The following is a 16,860-nucleotide window of genomic DNA, read 5'->3' as shown; positions in this document are numbered from 1 at the left end:
AAAAAGGACATGAGGCTGGATGATGGAAGAGTACTCTGTAGAGGAAGGGTTGTAAAGTGAGTGGGAGTGGGTAGTGGATGATATGGGGTAGGGTGATGTACAGTGAATGAGGCAGGGGACTGGACACTGAACAAGGTGGATAACAAATAAATAGCTCCCTCATTCACTGTGCTCTATCCATCTTGTTCCCTAAATTACTAAGAAGTCCCATGGAAAATATTGTATATCAGCGGTTCCATTGCACACGACCCCCTTCTGACAACAAAAATTACTACATGACCCCTGGAAGGGGACAGAAACCTGAGCCTGCGTGAGTCCTGCCACCTTGGGTGGGGAGGGCCAAAGCGGAAGCCCAAGGGCTACAGCCCCGAGCAAGGGGCCTGTAACCTGAGTCCCTCCACCCAGAGCTGAAGACAAATCCTGAGCTCTGCTGCCCAGGGCTTTGTCTTTGACCCTGGGCTCTAGCAACTCTAATGCCAGCCCTGCCAACCCCATTAAAATGGGGTCGGGACCACTTTGAGGTCCCGATCCACAGTGTGAGAACTGCTGTTTTATATGATCATGTAATTAAAGACTATCATAATCCACAAACCTGGGGGTCAGAACTAAACCAGATTTTTTCAGACTTCATTTTGTAACCTTAACATTTTCTTAATATTGGATGGAATATTTCATTCTTTTGAATATATACACAGTAGTTACACTTTTAAAAATATCTTTTGTTTTGAAAGAGTCTTTCAGTTTGTGAAAGTGTCCTTATACTTGCAATGGTGAATACTGGTAGGACTGATAATATCTCTCAAACTTGTAGAAATTTTTTAAGTGTGATTACTGTATGTATTTGGTAAGTTTTGTGACTTGCTTCCCTGGCCACTAAGTAGCATGGATAGAAAACATAGAATGGAGGTGGGAATGACATATTTAGGTTTGCCTAGAGTAGCAAAATGTTTGGAGATGCTTCTGGTCCCATTTCACCAAACTTTATTGATTTTGAGTGGAATTTTAAAAAGTGCCTACATGACTTAAGACGATAGGTCCCACTGAGATCAAGAGGACTTGTGTTCCTAAGTCGCTTAGGGTCTTTCAAATATCCCAACTTCTATGTTTAAGCTTAAATTGTCAAATTGTGTAATAACTAATGTGCATAACTAAAAGTTTTTATTTTCATTACCTTTATCCTTCATCTCCCCTTTGCTCTTCTTGTTTGTCACATTCACTTATTTATTGTTTCAAATTAGACTGTAAAGTCTTTGGGCAGAGGCTCTGTTTAGTTTTGTGTTTACACAGCATTTTTCTCAATGGGGCTGATAAAGACTGGGGCATTTGGGCATTACTGCAATACAAATAATTAATAGTAATCATCATTTTGCATACTATTAAAAGAGTACCACAGAATTTGTGTCATGTAAAATGTGTGTCCTCTGTCACTAGTTTAATTTTTTCTTATATAATTGGCTAGAGGTATTGGGAAACTGAAATGAATATCTTGTAATATTAATCTTTTTCCCATCTTTCTTTTACATTTTAGTATATCTGCAGAGTCGCAGGGAAACTCTAAAGATGTCATGCAGAAAATGACACAAACTGAAAGTACAGATACGGCAGTAGAGGTACTATATAATTCAGTTGGTTTATCAACAATATTATGTGTTTTCAGCATAATTTAAGTACCTTGGGATATAAATATTTACACTTCAACAAGACATCATTGAAATTTGGGAATAATGTTTTGGAGTAATAAACAAATGATGATGATAATCTCAGTAGTTATATGTTTGGAAGTGAAACATGAACATGAGTTCAGCCCATGCTCAAGAAAAAATGAAAATCTCATTTAAGTTTTTACAAAACATATAAAAGAAAATGTGTGTCATACAAATTATGATGAGCAATAATCTTAGCTTTCATTTAAAAAAAAAATTTCTAGCCCTGGTTGCAGAATAAAGTTTGAAAATTTAATTCTTAAAGGCTCAAAAAACAGCAAATAAAAAAATTCAAAACTTTTAAGCCACCCTTAATATTTGTTGAGACCAGACTCATGATTTTTGAACTTTTGGGATTGGCAGTACTGTATTTCAGACTTGTTTGTAAGGCTCTGTGACCTAGTCATGTCCCTTCTGCCCTTACCCTGGCTTCTGTGCTTCTGAGGGTGCAAACAGTGCTGGAGAACTGAACCACCACTTCAGCTATTGCAATTTTAGCTTATGTATCTGATTTTGGAGCCGCAGTGAAGAAAATTCCCTTTCCCAACTCTTTTTCTTCATGGACCAAGATTACTTAAACTAATTTACAGGTAACCTTAAAAAAAAAAAAAAGTTTAGAAAATTCAGTATCCTAGCTGAAACTTGTAGAATTGAGAAAGTAAAAGCAAGAAACCATAAATTAATATTTCATATTTTTTTCTTACAGTTTCCTAGTGAAATGGAATCAAAAGGTGATATGGACATTATTCAGCTGTTGGAAAAACAGTACCAAGAAAGATTAGAAGAAGAAACAGCTAAGGTATAACTTTATAGTAACAACTTTTTAAGCATGTATAATATGGTTTTATTTACTGTTTGTTACTGTTCAGAAAATTACAGAACAAATATATTGTTATAGTTATATTTATTTATGGGAAACTATCTTGTTCTGATTCTGAACAAGGAAGAATCTTTCAAAGCCTGTAGGGAACGTTGTGCTTTTGACACAAGCTTAACGTGATAAGTGGGCCCATACTAACCCGCTTTATTTTTCTTTTCTCACTCATTCCTTAGCATACATTAGTTAATCCTTTTATTTTCTTAACCAATACCCATCTTCCACGGGGTCCTGCCCCTAAAATCCTCTGTATAACCCTCTCAAAATCTTCTCCGTAAAGGAAAAGAGCAACTTAATCAGTCTAATCCAATTTTTTTGAAAGAGGTATCTGATTAGAGTTGACTGGAAGCGCTTAGCTAAGTTTAGAAGATTTGGGCTGCTTACCTGGTTTGTTCCATTTTTATTAATTTTTATTTTTATAAAAGGAGAAGAGAACTGATTAACTTTTCTGTATATCTGTACAATGTGAATACATTTTCTCCTTGTGGACCACTTGACTGTATTTTCATTAGAGAGACAATGTGGGTGAGGTAATATCTTTTATTGGACCAACTTCTGTTGATAGAAGAGAGACAAGCTTTTGAGCCACAAACAGCTCTTCTTTAGCTCTGGGAGAGAGACTCCGAGCATCACGGCCAAATGTAAGGTGGAGCAGATTGTTTAGCATAAGTAGAGCCCTGCAAATCCACAGTTATCCACTTATATCCATGGATATCTGCATCCATGGATACAGATGCGGTTGTATTGTTTATCATCATTGTGAATCAGATGCAGATCCAAATTTTTGTATCCGCACAGGCAGTGCTTAATTTGTGCTGCGGCTTGCCAGGGCTGAGTCTCGGCACCTCTCGGTATAGCAGGTCATAGCCCCAGCACCGACTTACTCCTTTGAGTCTGTCAGCTCCCGCATGCAGGGAGGCTGCAGCTGTTACTTCCTGGCATGGGGAGGCTGCGGCTCCAGCTGCAGTGTTTAATTTGTGCCTGGGCTTGCTAAGGCTGAGCCCTGACACCTCTTTCATTACAAATTAAGCACTGTGGGCAGGGCTCTAACAGTGAGATAGGGTTCGGGTGCTGGTGTGGATGCAGATACTTATAAAAGGTGGAGTGCAGATCACGGGACAGATACAAGTTAATTATCACGGAAGCACATTGGATACGGATCCAAATTTTTGTATCCACACAGGGTTCTAAGTATAAGTAGTTAGCACATATTCTAAGGGACTATTCAAGGTACAGTGGCCCGTTAACACCTCTGTAGTCTAAGGACAAAAAGAGGGTGTTAGTAGGTTATAGATTTATGGCTTATTACAACAGTCCAGTGTCTCTGTTCAGTCCATGATTTTTGATGTCTAGCAGAGTTATGAACGTAAGCTCCCAGGCTTGTCTTTTGAAAATATTATGCAGGTTTCCTTTGAGGATGAGGACTCTGTTGGAGATTGTATAAAGAACTTAAATGGGACATTTTACAGAAAGCCACTTTACCTAGTTGATGTCTAGAAAAACATCTGCAACTATAACAAAAGGTTTTGAAGAAAGTAGCAAGACACATAGTATGTCTGATCTATCAGTCCTCATATCCTTTAAGTGTCTGGATCTTCATTCAGCCAAACTGTCTTATCCTCATCATTAGAAATTATTTATGAAAATCAGGAAGGGTGAGGGATTGAATGTCTTGCTACTTTCTTCAAAACCTGTTGTTATAGTTGCAGATATTTTCTTAGACATCAACTAGGTTAAGTAGCTTTCTGTAAAATGTGAAATGTCCCCATTTAAGTTCTTTATACAATCTCCACTATGTCAGCTTTTTCATACTTCTCTCATCATTGCAGAATTTATTTTCTGTTCTTGTACTCTCCATAAGTACATGAAGGTTATGGTGAAAAAATGATCCATCTCCTTTCATTATGAGACAGCATAAATAGAAAGAAAAAAAAAAAAAACCAAGGAGGGGGGGAATCACTCAGTGAGATTAATAGGAGATAAATATTATTGGAACTAATAAAGTAATAACTTCTCATATGGTTTGTAGTCATCCAGTGGAATTCAGGCAATGGGAGGTTATAGAGTCAAGTACTATAGATTGACTTTCTTTTAAAGTACTAGATAGTTGTATTCCCAATAATATATCTGACTTTAGAATAGCTTATTTAAAAATACAAATATTATTTGCTAACTGTGTTGCTTTTTTAACTTTTAAATGTATTTATTTCCATGTAAAATGGATTTATTCATTTATTCATATTATTGATGGGTAGCAACTAGTTTTCTTCTGCAGTAGTAGATGCTGCTATGTGTGAACTTCTAAAGGTTGTTTTTATTTTTTCAGGTTATTGTGTCAATGAGTGTAGCCTTTGCCCAACAGACTGAACTGGCAAGAATGGCTAGACAAGAGGAAGAATCAGCACAAACACAAATTGTTCCTAAAAAGGAAAAATGTTTTGAAAGTAGGAAGAAGTGCACCGAAGATGAGTTAGACAGCCATCTTAGTAAGGAGAAGAAAGCAGACATTAAACATGCAGAAGAATTTAAACCACTTAGCAAGGAGCTGAGTGAAGAGTCCAGTGAGATTTCTTCTCTTGAAGAACAACTTGAATCAAGTGTTAATCCTGATTACATACTAGAACTGAGCAAGAATGAAATGAGGTTTCCAGTATTACCTTTCTCCCATGACAAAGAGCTTACAGTGAAGGAAATATCAGTAAGTAAATAAACATCCACCTGAGAAAATCTTTTGCCCCCCCCCCCCCCCCCCCCAGTACTACTAGGTAATTCAGGCCCAGTAGTGGGGTTTTAAAAACTGGTGGGGTTTTAAAAAATTGTAAATGGAAAAGAGTTAATTTTACCAGAAAAGTTAGGATTTATTTTAGTTCTATGAAAATTCATATTTTATTTAGCAACTTGTGTGCTGTATTTTAACCCAAATATTGTAGTATTACACTAATGCATGAGAATTGGAACATAAAACTGAATATACTGAAAATGACTAATCCATTTTCATGATCAAAGTTTGTGAAATGCAAAAAAGAAAGAATGGCATAAACAGTGAAAAATAAGCTTGATTTTTAAAAATTATTTTAATAGAAATAAATAAGTCTTACTAGTGACGCATGAAACCTATATAAAGGGGATAAAATTGTGTAAATGTATTATTTTAACCCACCCATGTCTTTCTTGATATATAGGGGACAGCATCTGAAAGGATAAAAGCGATAGCTAAAATATATTATTTTTAATCTCTGGGGGAGGAGAGGTATGTACAGAATGTACACCATTCAATCCTAATAGCCAGGCATTTGGCAATTTATCAAGTGAGATGGGGAAGTTTTTACCCTGTTGTGTCTACAGGGCTACTGCAGCTCAGTGACAAAGATAGGTTACTCAATTCATTCCCTTCTGAAAGAGATAAGATGGTAAGATCCACAAAGCTGAAGGGCCTCTGGCCCATGTTATGCTCACTCATTATGTGCTGCCACATATGGATCCTCTGTAGAGTGGAGCTACACACAGTGTAGGAGGGTGCATATCTTTTACTGCCCCCTCAGACTGTGTCCCTTCACCTGCTTAAATAGCAAAACCATCCTGGTCTACTTCTTTTTGGTATCATGGAGGCAGAGGCAGTATATGTCCGGGCAGGGGCGGCTCTATGTATTTTGCCACCCCAAGCACGGCAGTGAGGCAGCCTTCAGCAGCATGCCTGCGGGAGGTCTGCCAGTCCCACGCCTTCGGCGTACCCGCCGCCGAATTGCCGCCGAAGCCGCAGGACCCGGTGGACCTCCTGCAGGCATGCCGCCGAAGGCAGCCGACTGCCGCCCTCACGGCGACTGGCAGGCTGCCCCTCGCGGCTTGCCGCCCTGGGCACGCGCTTGGTGCGCTGGTGCCTGGAGCCGCCCCTATGTTCGGGGCAAACTGAAATAAATATATGGAAAAACTGATACCTGGAAAATGTTCATAGCAAAAGGTTAAGTTATGTCTGTAACAGAAATCTCCGCCAGACTCCCTGTACACAATCCACTTTTAAGTAACTAAACATGGACTATGATGTTAAAAGTTTCATTTTTCCAATTTTTTATAATATTTTCATGAGTCTAGATTTAATCAAAATTGTATGTTCTCTTTCCTTTGTACAGTGGGGAGCTCATTAGGTTCAGTTTTAGGGGACGGTTAGCACCACTGATTAGTGAGCAATCTTGACAATTAAAAATTGGCTGGAGTTATTTCCACCTCTTTTTTTACAACAGAGATTACAATGTCATGATAGTGAGTCCTCTGAATACTATATATCAGGGAATAAGAGACCGGGGGGGGGGGGAAATAAATGTGTCTGACAATGATTCTCTAGTTGCAAAGCATTATATAGGTGGAATTATAATTAATCTAAATTTTGCATTTCAAATAAGTAACAGTTCCATCTACCCTCTTCAGAAAGGAACCAGTGAAACTTAGCTAGCCTAGTCTTCATTAAAATCTTATAGCAATGTATATATATTTTGAGTGGAAGGATTCTCATATTTATCCATAACTGGATTCAGATCTAATAATTTTTTATAGAGTAGTGAGTTTTGTTTCTTTGGAAACTGTGTTTTGAGATTATTTGAAATGCTTAAAGTTCTAAACACATTTGCGTTATATATTCTACTTGTAAAGGTATGTATTTGCAGAAAAGAGCCTCTGAAATTCATATTTTTACAAAGATCATGTCCTAAAGAGAATAAAATTGGAATTGTAAAATGCACTCTTCCATATATAATTTTTAAATAACATGAAATGTGCATGATCGACTCTTGTTATGAGTGCACGGTGCAAGCATTATCTATATTCTAATATCTGTTGTCACTTGAACGTAGAATGTGCTTTTTCAAATACTAATTTATCACTATAAACAAAACTGTACAATAGGAGAACTCAGCCAAACAAATACTTTATACACTGTTCCATGCAAATAACTGATGTTTTGGTTTGCTGGCAGTTCCAAAAAATTGGGGAAAATATTGTTTCAGGTCAACCCAAAACCTAAATTTATTAGAATTATCAATGAATAGAAAAATGAGAAAAAAAATGTTTTGGGTCAAACAAAACATTTTGTTCAAAATGAAGGATTTGGTTTTAATAGATCTGGTATCTATAACTGTATTTTTTAATAAAAGCAAAGAAAATGAAGGGCTATGTTTACAAGGGGACTTAGGCACCACTCACAAAATGGAGGAGGAGGCTCCCAATAACCCAGAGGCAAGGGCACTCATGTAGGAGACCCAAGTTCAAATCACTGCTGTTGAGCAGGGACTTCAAACCCAGGTTTCCCTTATTCCTGGTGAGTAACCACTAGGCTATTCGCTATTCTGTAATGGGTCTCTCTTAGTCTCTTCTGTTGAAGCTGTTGCACTTTGTGTAAAATACTTAAACATTCATTGGACCAGAGAGTGGTAATGACTCTATAGCCTCGTCGCTCAGGCACTCACCTGGGAGTGGGGACTTCTGGGTTCCAGTCCCTGCTCCAGTGAAATTAATTGTTTATATAAAGTGGAACAGCTTCAACAGGAGAGACTGAGAGAGACCCACCTCAGATTAGCCAATACCATTGTTGTTAAGGAACTCACCTGGGATACGTGAGACCTGGGTTCAAGTCCCTAATCATGGGGCTCTTGGATATAAGGAGGGAGGGCACCTCCTCCTAATTTTTTTTGGACTGATGCAATTAACTGAAATGAACATGAATTTGCAAAATGTTGTTTTGGTTGAACCAAAAATGCATTTTTCATTGGAAGAAATTTAATTGGAAAAGTCAACAAATTTCACCCATCTCTATTAAAGGTATAAGAGCACAGGCAGTTTTGTTGCTTGCCAAAACAGAAGACTACAGTACAAAAACAGAGAGATGGGTAGTTGCAATGGGCACATTTCAGAGATCAACAAAAACTGTAACTTGAGTACTTCATGCAAGTAGTAAGCCATATGGATATTTTTGAAGGTTGAATATGAGGAGGCTTTTGAAAATATGAATTGGGGTCTGTCCCAGGTATGGAAAAGTGTGTGAGAAAGCACTCTGTCAGAAGTGAGTCACACACACAAAGGGAACAGCTAGGAGGGATGATTTTGGAGAACAAAAGAAGCAGTAGTGGTTATGAGAGGAGAGATATAGGTAGGAGTTGAGTTGTGAAGTGCTTTGAAACTGAAAAAGAGAATCATTAATTTTATTCAGAAGAAAAAGGGAAGAGAAGAGTAGAGAAAATAGAGAAGAATATATGAGATGTGGTCCAAGGAAGGTGATAGATTTGAGAAGAGGAAGATAAAAGTGCAAAGCAGGAGGTTGCAATGAGAATGGTTGGAGATAAGGGCATGGATATTAGTATTACTTGGATAGAGCTTCATATATGAAGTCCCTGCACTCTCTCACCAACCCCAAAATATTAAGCAAAGCTTAATATTTTTCTTTGTTTTGGGACATTACATCATTACATATGTTTACTGTTTCTTAGTTGGGGAGTATGTGATTCTTTAACATTTGGCCTTCCAAGAAGCAGGCAACAAGTTGATTTCTTGGATGATAGCTGTTTTGATTTGTGCAAATATTTTTGAAAAATTGTTTAACCATTTCATACATGTACCTGCATATAAAATGGTAATAACAATTCAAATATTACAGCCCTATCATGAGATGGCAACATCCAGTACAGAAACCTCAGATCAGCTGTTGCTATATGAAGAGCGTTTGGAAGACATGCGACAGGAACTTGTACGACAATATCAGGAACATCAGCAGGCAACAGAACTATTGAGACAGGGGCATATGCAGCAAATGGAACGGCAAAAAGAAAATCAAGAGCAACTCCTAGCAGAGCTTGATAGACTTAAAGTTCAATTAGCCGAGGTAATGGAGGGTGTGGGGCAATGGCAGGGGCAGAAGAGTGTATTGACAACTGATACTGGCTTTTTTTTTAAAAAAGAGTTCTCACCACAATCAGCCCTAAACTGTCATGGACTAGTCTTGGTTGGAGCCTCCAGCAGTTCAACCACCTTATTGTTGCTGGGAAGACGTTTAGCAGCCTGATCTCCTGCCACTATCTGTACAGTGAAGCCTACCAAGTCAAGGGCATGAGGGTTCTGGGGCCAGCTTCCATTAACCAATTTCCCTCAGAGTAAGTGTGGTCCCAGAGGGTTATCATTAATTGACCCACCCAGTGATTGTTGTCAGTGGCGTAGTGAGCCATTGCTTCTTTTAGTGCCCTGTCCTCACTGCTATCGTTGGCACAGTGTTCCCAGGAATAACTGCTCACTGTTCAAACTTGGATCATCTGTGGAGTGGGGCATTCCAGGAGTGGCCTGCACTGATCCAACTCCCAGTTAGTGTCTCTAATGCCATATTTCTTCCCTCTTGCTCCCTTTTATCTCAAGCCAGATGCCCTATCTTGTGGTGTAGAAAGGCAGTCCACACTGCTCTTCCACTGCATAATATGCTGCTTCCACCTGGGTCTCAGGTAAAATGAGAGAGTACCAATTACAGGAGACTCAGTGGTCTGCCTGATTGGACCTGGTGTTATGGAAGCTGCAAGGAGCTTCCATGCACTGGTGGGCAGAAGGGTTAATATTCCCTAGGGAAGAAATAAACCATTATGAGCAAGAGTGAACTTCCCAGCAGCCAAAAGATGTCCTCCTTGATTCCATTGGGCTGTAAGGAGCTTGGCTTTGTAAAGTACAAATTAGTTTAGTGGGAAAGGCAAGGGTGTATGTTTACTATATTTTTTGCATTTCTAAAATATAGCCACCCTAGAATCCAGTGTCCCAAACCCATACAATCTCCATAAAAGGAATGTTAAAGGAACTCCTCTTAATTATCGGCATCTCAGAAATAAGATTTTATCTCTTACCAGACTAAGAGGACAAAACTCAAAAGAATCCATCCAGTCATACATTCACCGACTCACATATTACATTGACAGTGCATGGATATGTATTTGATGTGTCATCTGAACAATGCAACATTACAAAAATATACGAGAAAATAATGACAGGAGAACTCTAAAGTTCTTCAGTTCTACTCCACTATACTTACAAGGTTCCACCTGACACCTTATGCTCCTCCCATACTAGGTTTTTCTCTATCTACCTTCTGTCTGCTTCATGGGAGGAAAGTGTAATAGTGACCTGCTGTTCCCAAACATTATGGTTGTAGGTAGCTGGTAAGCCTGCTTCTCCTTTCTGCAACTTTAGGGGGTGTGGTTGTCAGGCCTGCTTATCCTTTAGCCTATTTCTGGACCTCTTCTTACTCATTGTCCTGGAATTGTTCCTTTGGGGTACCTATATCTTCCCCTCCTCTGCACTACCTCTTCTATCTCCTTACACTCACATCTATACATTGCGGGAGCTGAAACTTCTAACACTGAGGGGAGAGAGTACTTGTGTGATTTAGGTCATTAGCTCCTCTGTTTTAATGTAAAGGATGTTTTTGCCATGAGATTTATGTTAGAATTAATGTATAATTATTAAATCAGGAATACTTCTAGCTCCTCTAAATTTGGACCATAGCACTGGAAGGGACCTCCCTGGTCATAAAGTCCAGTCTCCAGTAGGCAAGCCAGTCACTTAATCCAGTTCATAAACTTATCAAGCTCCCTAAAACTAGTTAGGTCACCGGTTCTCAAACTTTAGCAACTCAAGGACCCCCATTTTGATTTAAAATTTTTCACGGATCCCCAAGCCCCCCACTCAGCCCCAGGCCCCACCCCCACTCCACCCCTTCCCTCAAGGCCCCACCTCTTCCCACCCCCGCTACACCCAAGCCCCTCCTCTTCCCTGCCTATTTCCGCCCAGTGTGCAGGAGGCACTGGGAGGGAGCGGGAGGAGTTGAGGGAGGGAGAGGGAGGAGTTGATCAACAGGGCCCGCAGACCCCCAGGGGGTCCGTAGACCCCAGTTTGCGAAACGCTGAGTTAGGTTGTTTGCCCCCCTACTCCTATTGGCAGGCTGCGCCAGAGTCTTGCTCCCCTGATTATTAGGAATCTCCTTCCCTGTTTTTACCCTCAGCTGTAATTAGTTTGTTATACTATATTCTTTCACCTTTATGAAGATCTTTTATAAAAAGGACATATTATCTAGGTAGTCTATCTGCCATCCTAAAAATTATACTACAGTGTATATATATATATATATATATATATATTATGATGTTAAACTTGTAACTTCCAGTGTAAATATTGTGCTTTAAAAGAAGTACTTACAGATTTGTATGAAAATCCTAGATATACTTAAGCTACCAAAACCACCAATTAGCTCTCAGTTTCAGAAAGCTTTAAATTTGCTTTTAACCACTTAATAAAAGAAGCTGCATTTTCCTGCTGCAAAATATGTTGAGTATTGGAAGTGCTAGGAATCACTAACACCAGAAGATTAAAAACCTGCCTAATGTTAATGTTTTCCTTCTACTATTCATACTATGCCCTTATGAAATTTCATTTTTAGAGTGTCTCAGTGGAGAATGACAACTTGGTTACAGAGAGAGAGAGGATCCTTTTAGAGGAACTAGAATTGTTAAAGCAACATTCTGTACCCGGAAGAGAGAAGCTGCATTCTGAGCTATGCAACAACAGTACGCAAACACAGGTAAATATGGACTTTGGCTACCTTCGGAGCCATGGTATGTAAATACAGTAGGATTTCTTTTGTCTGCTGCCTTATGGGTTGGTTAAATAATGAGGAGGTGGAGTTTAGCTGCCTATCTTTTTACTTTAGGTAAACTCAGATTTTAATGTTGCTATAGCAACATCCGACAGAGAACCCAGAAACTGTTTATTTAGCATAACAAACTTCATTTTAACAGGCTCTGGTTTGGATCTGTCATGTTTTTTCCATCTACACATTAATGTGTTTTGTACTTTCCTGGATACTAGCAATTTCATGGAAATGGATAGTTGTTTTATTTCAAACAATATGTAATTTTTGCATAAAAGTTTTAATTTCGTAATGTAACCATGTATCAGAATACAATGTTGATTCCATCATGACAGGATTTTTGTCTTTTTTGTCCTCTCTGCCTTTGCAAATACTTACTCAGAATGAAAATGAAAGCCAAACTGAATCAAAAGAGTACACCTTTGAGGGTGAAGACGGAGGAGGAAAGCCTGAAGAAATATCTTTGGATATTCTTTCAAAAGAAAGGTATTCAGAGCTTGAACTTGTTAAATCCAGACTTTCTTTAATTCAAAGTTTCTGTATTTATACTATAATTGCAATCAAAAAATTATATTTAGCTTTGTGAATCATATAATTTTCTGACGTATCAGTCATATGCAATTAAAATTTATAAGAAGTCAATATAGAATCCAAACCTGGATGCTTTTTGAGTGAAGCTAAATAATTTGTCACTTTTTTACTAGATTATTTGAACGGCTATATTATAAAATTGGATTTTTAAAAAATGGTCTTGAAAATGATGTTCTCAGGCTATTTACTCCAAGTAGTTGAATCAGGCATTTAAAATCATATTCCATTCATTGGAATTTATAAGGCTACTTCTTGGCTTATGCCACACATTCCTTACATACTGCTTGGGTTGTGTACTCTACCTGAAACTCAGCCTTTTCTGTCTAGCTATATAATGGCAAATAGGATGTTTTTGATGTTTTCACATTTTCCTATCCATTTCATACACTATATAGGGCAATATATATTTTTACATTGATTTTTGTCAAAGTATCCCAGTGTATCTTTGAATATTCCTTATCTTGAACTTTTTATGTAAACTTTTACAATAAATAAATACAAAGATGCTCATCAGAAACACAGTAGCCTATTTTTCAATGTCATTATGTAATTTTAAATATTTCTTATACTACATGGCATAACTTAGGCATTTTCAAAAAATGTCATCTGCGTAATTTAACTATTTTTTTTTTGTGCACAATTTTTGCTGTTCATTTTATATTAAGCTACCAATATAATATTCTTACAAAACCTCCACAAATTACATTTATTGTTATAAAGTCAAAGGTTGCATTTTAAACATAAATTCATCTTGAGTTATGTCATTTTCCCCATCTCTAATTTCTGACTTCCAACCCTGCCACATTCTCCCAATCTCCTTCATCAGCCTGCATGTGGAATCTTGGCCTCTTAAGGTGTTGGCTTCCCATCATTATGAAGCACCGTAATTCTTTGAAAAAATGAAGTGTATGAAATATAGTTAGTATACTGTACTGATATAAATAAACTAATGTTTATTTTATAATTATGTAGCCATCATATATAGATGAACAGACTGATGTGGTCTATATTTAAAAAGTACATGTTTCCAGTGCAAAATAAAATCAATAATTGTGCTGCTTTATTATCATCACATATTATCATAGCTGGACAATAATATTTATTTTCATGTTGTCCAAGTTCTTCCACTAGCAATTTTATTTTTTCTCATGTGAAGAACCTCTAAGACAGTGGCTTTCAATCTGTGGTCCATGGACCCCTGAGGGCTCCGCAAACTATGTCTAAGATTTCCAAAGGGGTCCGCACCTCCATTCAAAAATTTTTGCAGGTCCACAAATGAAAAAAGTTTGAAAACCACTGCTCTAAGAGACTCAAACTATAAGCATGACTTTTAATAACTTTTATAGTTCTGCTTTTTAAAGTGATTATACAAATACTCTACTTACCTTCCTGTAAGTCTACTCCTGGTGTAAATACTGGCCCCAATTAAGTCAATGGCAAAGTGAGGCCCCATTGATTTCAATGAGGTTAGGATTTAATTCACCCCTTCTGTGTGTTCTGAGTCATAGTTGATTAATTTAATGACAAAAATAAATGTTGATTGTTTTTAACTCCTAATATCATTGCTGAGCCAACACAGACAGTACATGAGTACATGAGTACAACATGAGTACAAAGAGAAAGGACCCAGCTTGACTGGTTTTGGAAGGGTTGGTTTTGAAGGGATGGTAGAAAAAATGTAGTTTTACTTGTAAAATAAGAAATTTGTTAAGGAAACCTGTGGTTCTTGACACACATGGTGTCTCAAAATGTCATTTTTAATAGTCATTTTTCAGAGCAGACTGTACTTTAAAGAAGTCCCTTTCTGGTTGACCTTGTGCTCATGGAACTGCCCAGTGCTTAAAATGTTGCTGCTGGGTCCCATACTATTCATCCAAAAGGACTGTAACCTGCCTGTGAAAGAGTGGGTAGTGGATATGAAAAGTAGCTTCCATTAATCCTTACTTCATTGTCAATGAACCATTGTGGTATATCAGCCTTCTGGCATACAACTCCACATGGAATAGGATTTTTTTTTAAAAATTGTTTGCATTTGGCCTGTCAAGGCCTATTTCAATGGGTGGGGAAGAAAGACTGTTGGGGAGAAGACAAACTTCACTTTTATTAAACGGTAACAAATTTTTTTTTTTTTAAGAGACCGAAGTCTTGTGATTTTTACAGAACTGGTATGAAGTTACATTTCACTGTGTCTTATGGGCATTGTCAATAACTTTGCACAGAACTTAATACAGATTCTACTTTAATATTACCCTGCTTTGCAAAGGACAAAATTTATGGTTTATCTTTTTTGGTAATATTAGCCAAAAGTACTTTGTCTGAAGTCCATATCATTGTTGAGCCAATGTGACATGTAGGCTAGTAAGAAACAGTAGTTTCAGACACTAGAAGCATCCTAAAGGGTCCATGTACCTAGACACAAATATTCAAGTTGGGTAATTCTGCATTGTTTTCACTAGGCGCACTATCCATGTAGTCTTTACTTGTGTTCTACAGAGCAATAGTGCATCACTGGCCAATACTAATGAAACCCGATAAGGAGGAAGGGCTTATAGTGGAAATGATGACAAACATGACACCGCTATCTGTATTTAAAAAGGAATTACTAGGAAATTTTTCCTCAAAATTGTAGCTTTCCGTAGTTATTTAATATAACGATATGTAATATTTTTAATTGGTTGACTATGGACTAATATAGATGTGCTAATGTGGCATTTATGTGACTTACGTACTTCGCTATCTTAAAACCAAATCCTAGTACCACTGAATCAATAGCAAAACTTTCATAGTCTTCAGTGGGACCTGGATTTGGCCCCACAAAATAGAATGTGAGGGGAAAAAATGTTTTGATTAGTTTCTATTTCATCTGTACGTACAGGCATACTCTACAGAAGGCTAATAACAGACTCCTGAAGATTCTGTTAGAGGTTGTGAAGACAACTGTAGCTGTAGAAGAAACAATTGGTCTTCATGTCCTTGGATTACTGGATAGACCTGGGAAAGACCCTCCTTCTTCTAAAACTGTTCTATGGGAGGTGGAGGCAGAGCAGTCAGTAAAGCCCTGTGTCCATGTGGGATTTGAAAAAGGTACTGGTTGCATGTTTACTTCTAATTTCATATCATGTAGAAGCCATGTAATGTGCCAGGACTTTTTACTTGAAAAGTAAGATTTTTTAACTCATGGTAATTTAAAGGGCAGGTATATTTTAAAAAAAAGAAAAGAAAAAAGTGTGTGAATATACATGGCAGCTCCATTTGATATCCATCATTAACAACCAGCACCTGATTAACTATTGCAAATTCCTAGGCACTTGCTGAGGGGTAAATTGTACCTTTGCTACAAGCTCTGCGTATGTGGCAGCATATAGCTGCCCTGCCCCAGGAGCAGACCAGGAAACCGATATATCTTGTGCTAGCTCTATACCTGGTGCTGTGAACATCTGCTGGCACATTGGTGGGGTTGGGGGTGCAAGATGGATTAAGGCACAGCCCGCTTCCCACATACCTGTAGAAAAGGGAGAGTAATGGCTCTGCAGAGGCTTCTTTCCCCAAGCTGCTACCCCTGGTGGAGGTAGCCAGTGCTAGAGGGAAAAGGAGCGCCCTGGGTGGGCACAAAGAATAGGTAACAATCTAGCCAGAAAATAACATTTTATTATATGTGCTTACACTTAAGTGGAGACTTAGTTTCTTCAGTGGATGTCACCGGAAAAAAGTAGTAACCATTAAAAATCACAAAATTTCCATTTTAGGAAAATGTATACTATAGAGTGGTTACTCAAATGGTAAAAAAAGATGTATAGTATTTACTGTTTCTATTCTGTGTTTATACTTTTTAATAGTTTCTATTCTCCGCCCCCCCCCTGTAGCCTTAAATCTGTGTCAAGTTACATCTTGGAACAATTTATAACAAGTTTATAAAGTCTGAGGTAATTTGAGACTGGCACCATCTCACAACTGAAACACAGTGAGATCTTTCTTAAGTGACCACTTAAAAGTGCTGCTTAAGAGAAGTAGTCATCTAGTGCAGGTGA

The 16,860-nt window shown here is 38.0% G+C and overlaps 1 protein-coding gene across 1 annotated transcript in view; it reads left to right on the top strand.

Moving 5' to 3' along the window:
* AKAP9 (A-kinase anchoring protein 9) overlaps positions 1 to 16,860 on the top strand; it is a 202,990-nt gene that overhangs the window by 102,488 nt on the left and 83,642 nt on the right. Inside the window, exons 15-21 of the mRNA XM_065398462.1 lie at positions 1,529 to 1,610; positions 2,410 to 2,502; positions 4,907 to 5,278; positions 9,221 to 9,445; positions 12,032 to 12,172; positions 12,624 to 12,727; positions 15,708 to 15,922. Coding sequence (XP_065254534.1) covers positions 1,529 to 1,610; positions 2,410 to 2,502; positions 4,907 to 5,278; positions 9,221 to 9,445; positions 12,032 to 12,172; positions 12,624 to 12,727; positions 15,708 to 15,922 — 1,232 coding nt within the window. The remainder of the gene's footprint in view (positions 1 to 1,528; positions 1,611 to 2,409; positions 2,503 to 4,906; positions 5,279 to 9,220; positions 9,446 to 12,031; positions 12,173 to 12,623; positions 12,728 to 15,707; positions 15,923 to 16,860) is intronic.

The sequence above is a fragment of the Emys orbicularis genome, chromosome 2, assembly GCF_028017835.1.
Source record: "Emys orbicularis isolate rEmyOrb1 chromosome 2, rEmyOrb1.hap1, whole genome shotgun sequence".
Lineage (NCBI taxonomy): Eukaryota > Metazoa > Chordata > Testudines > Emydidae > Emys > Emys orbicularis.
Note: the sequence above shows the minus strand (reverse complement) of the source record. Positions and strands in the feature narration are given on the sequence as shown.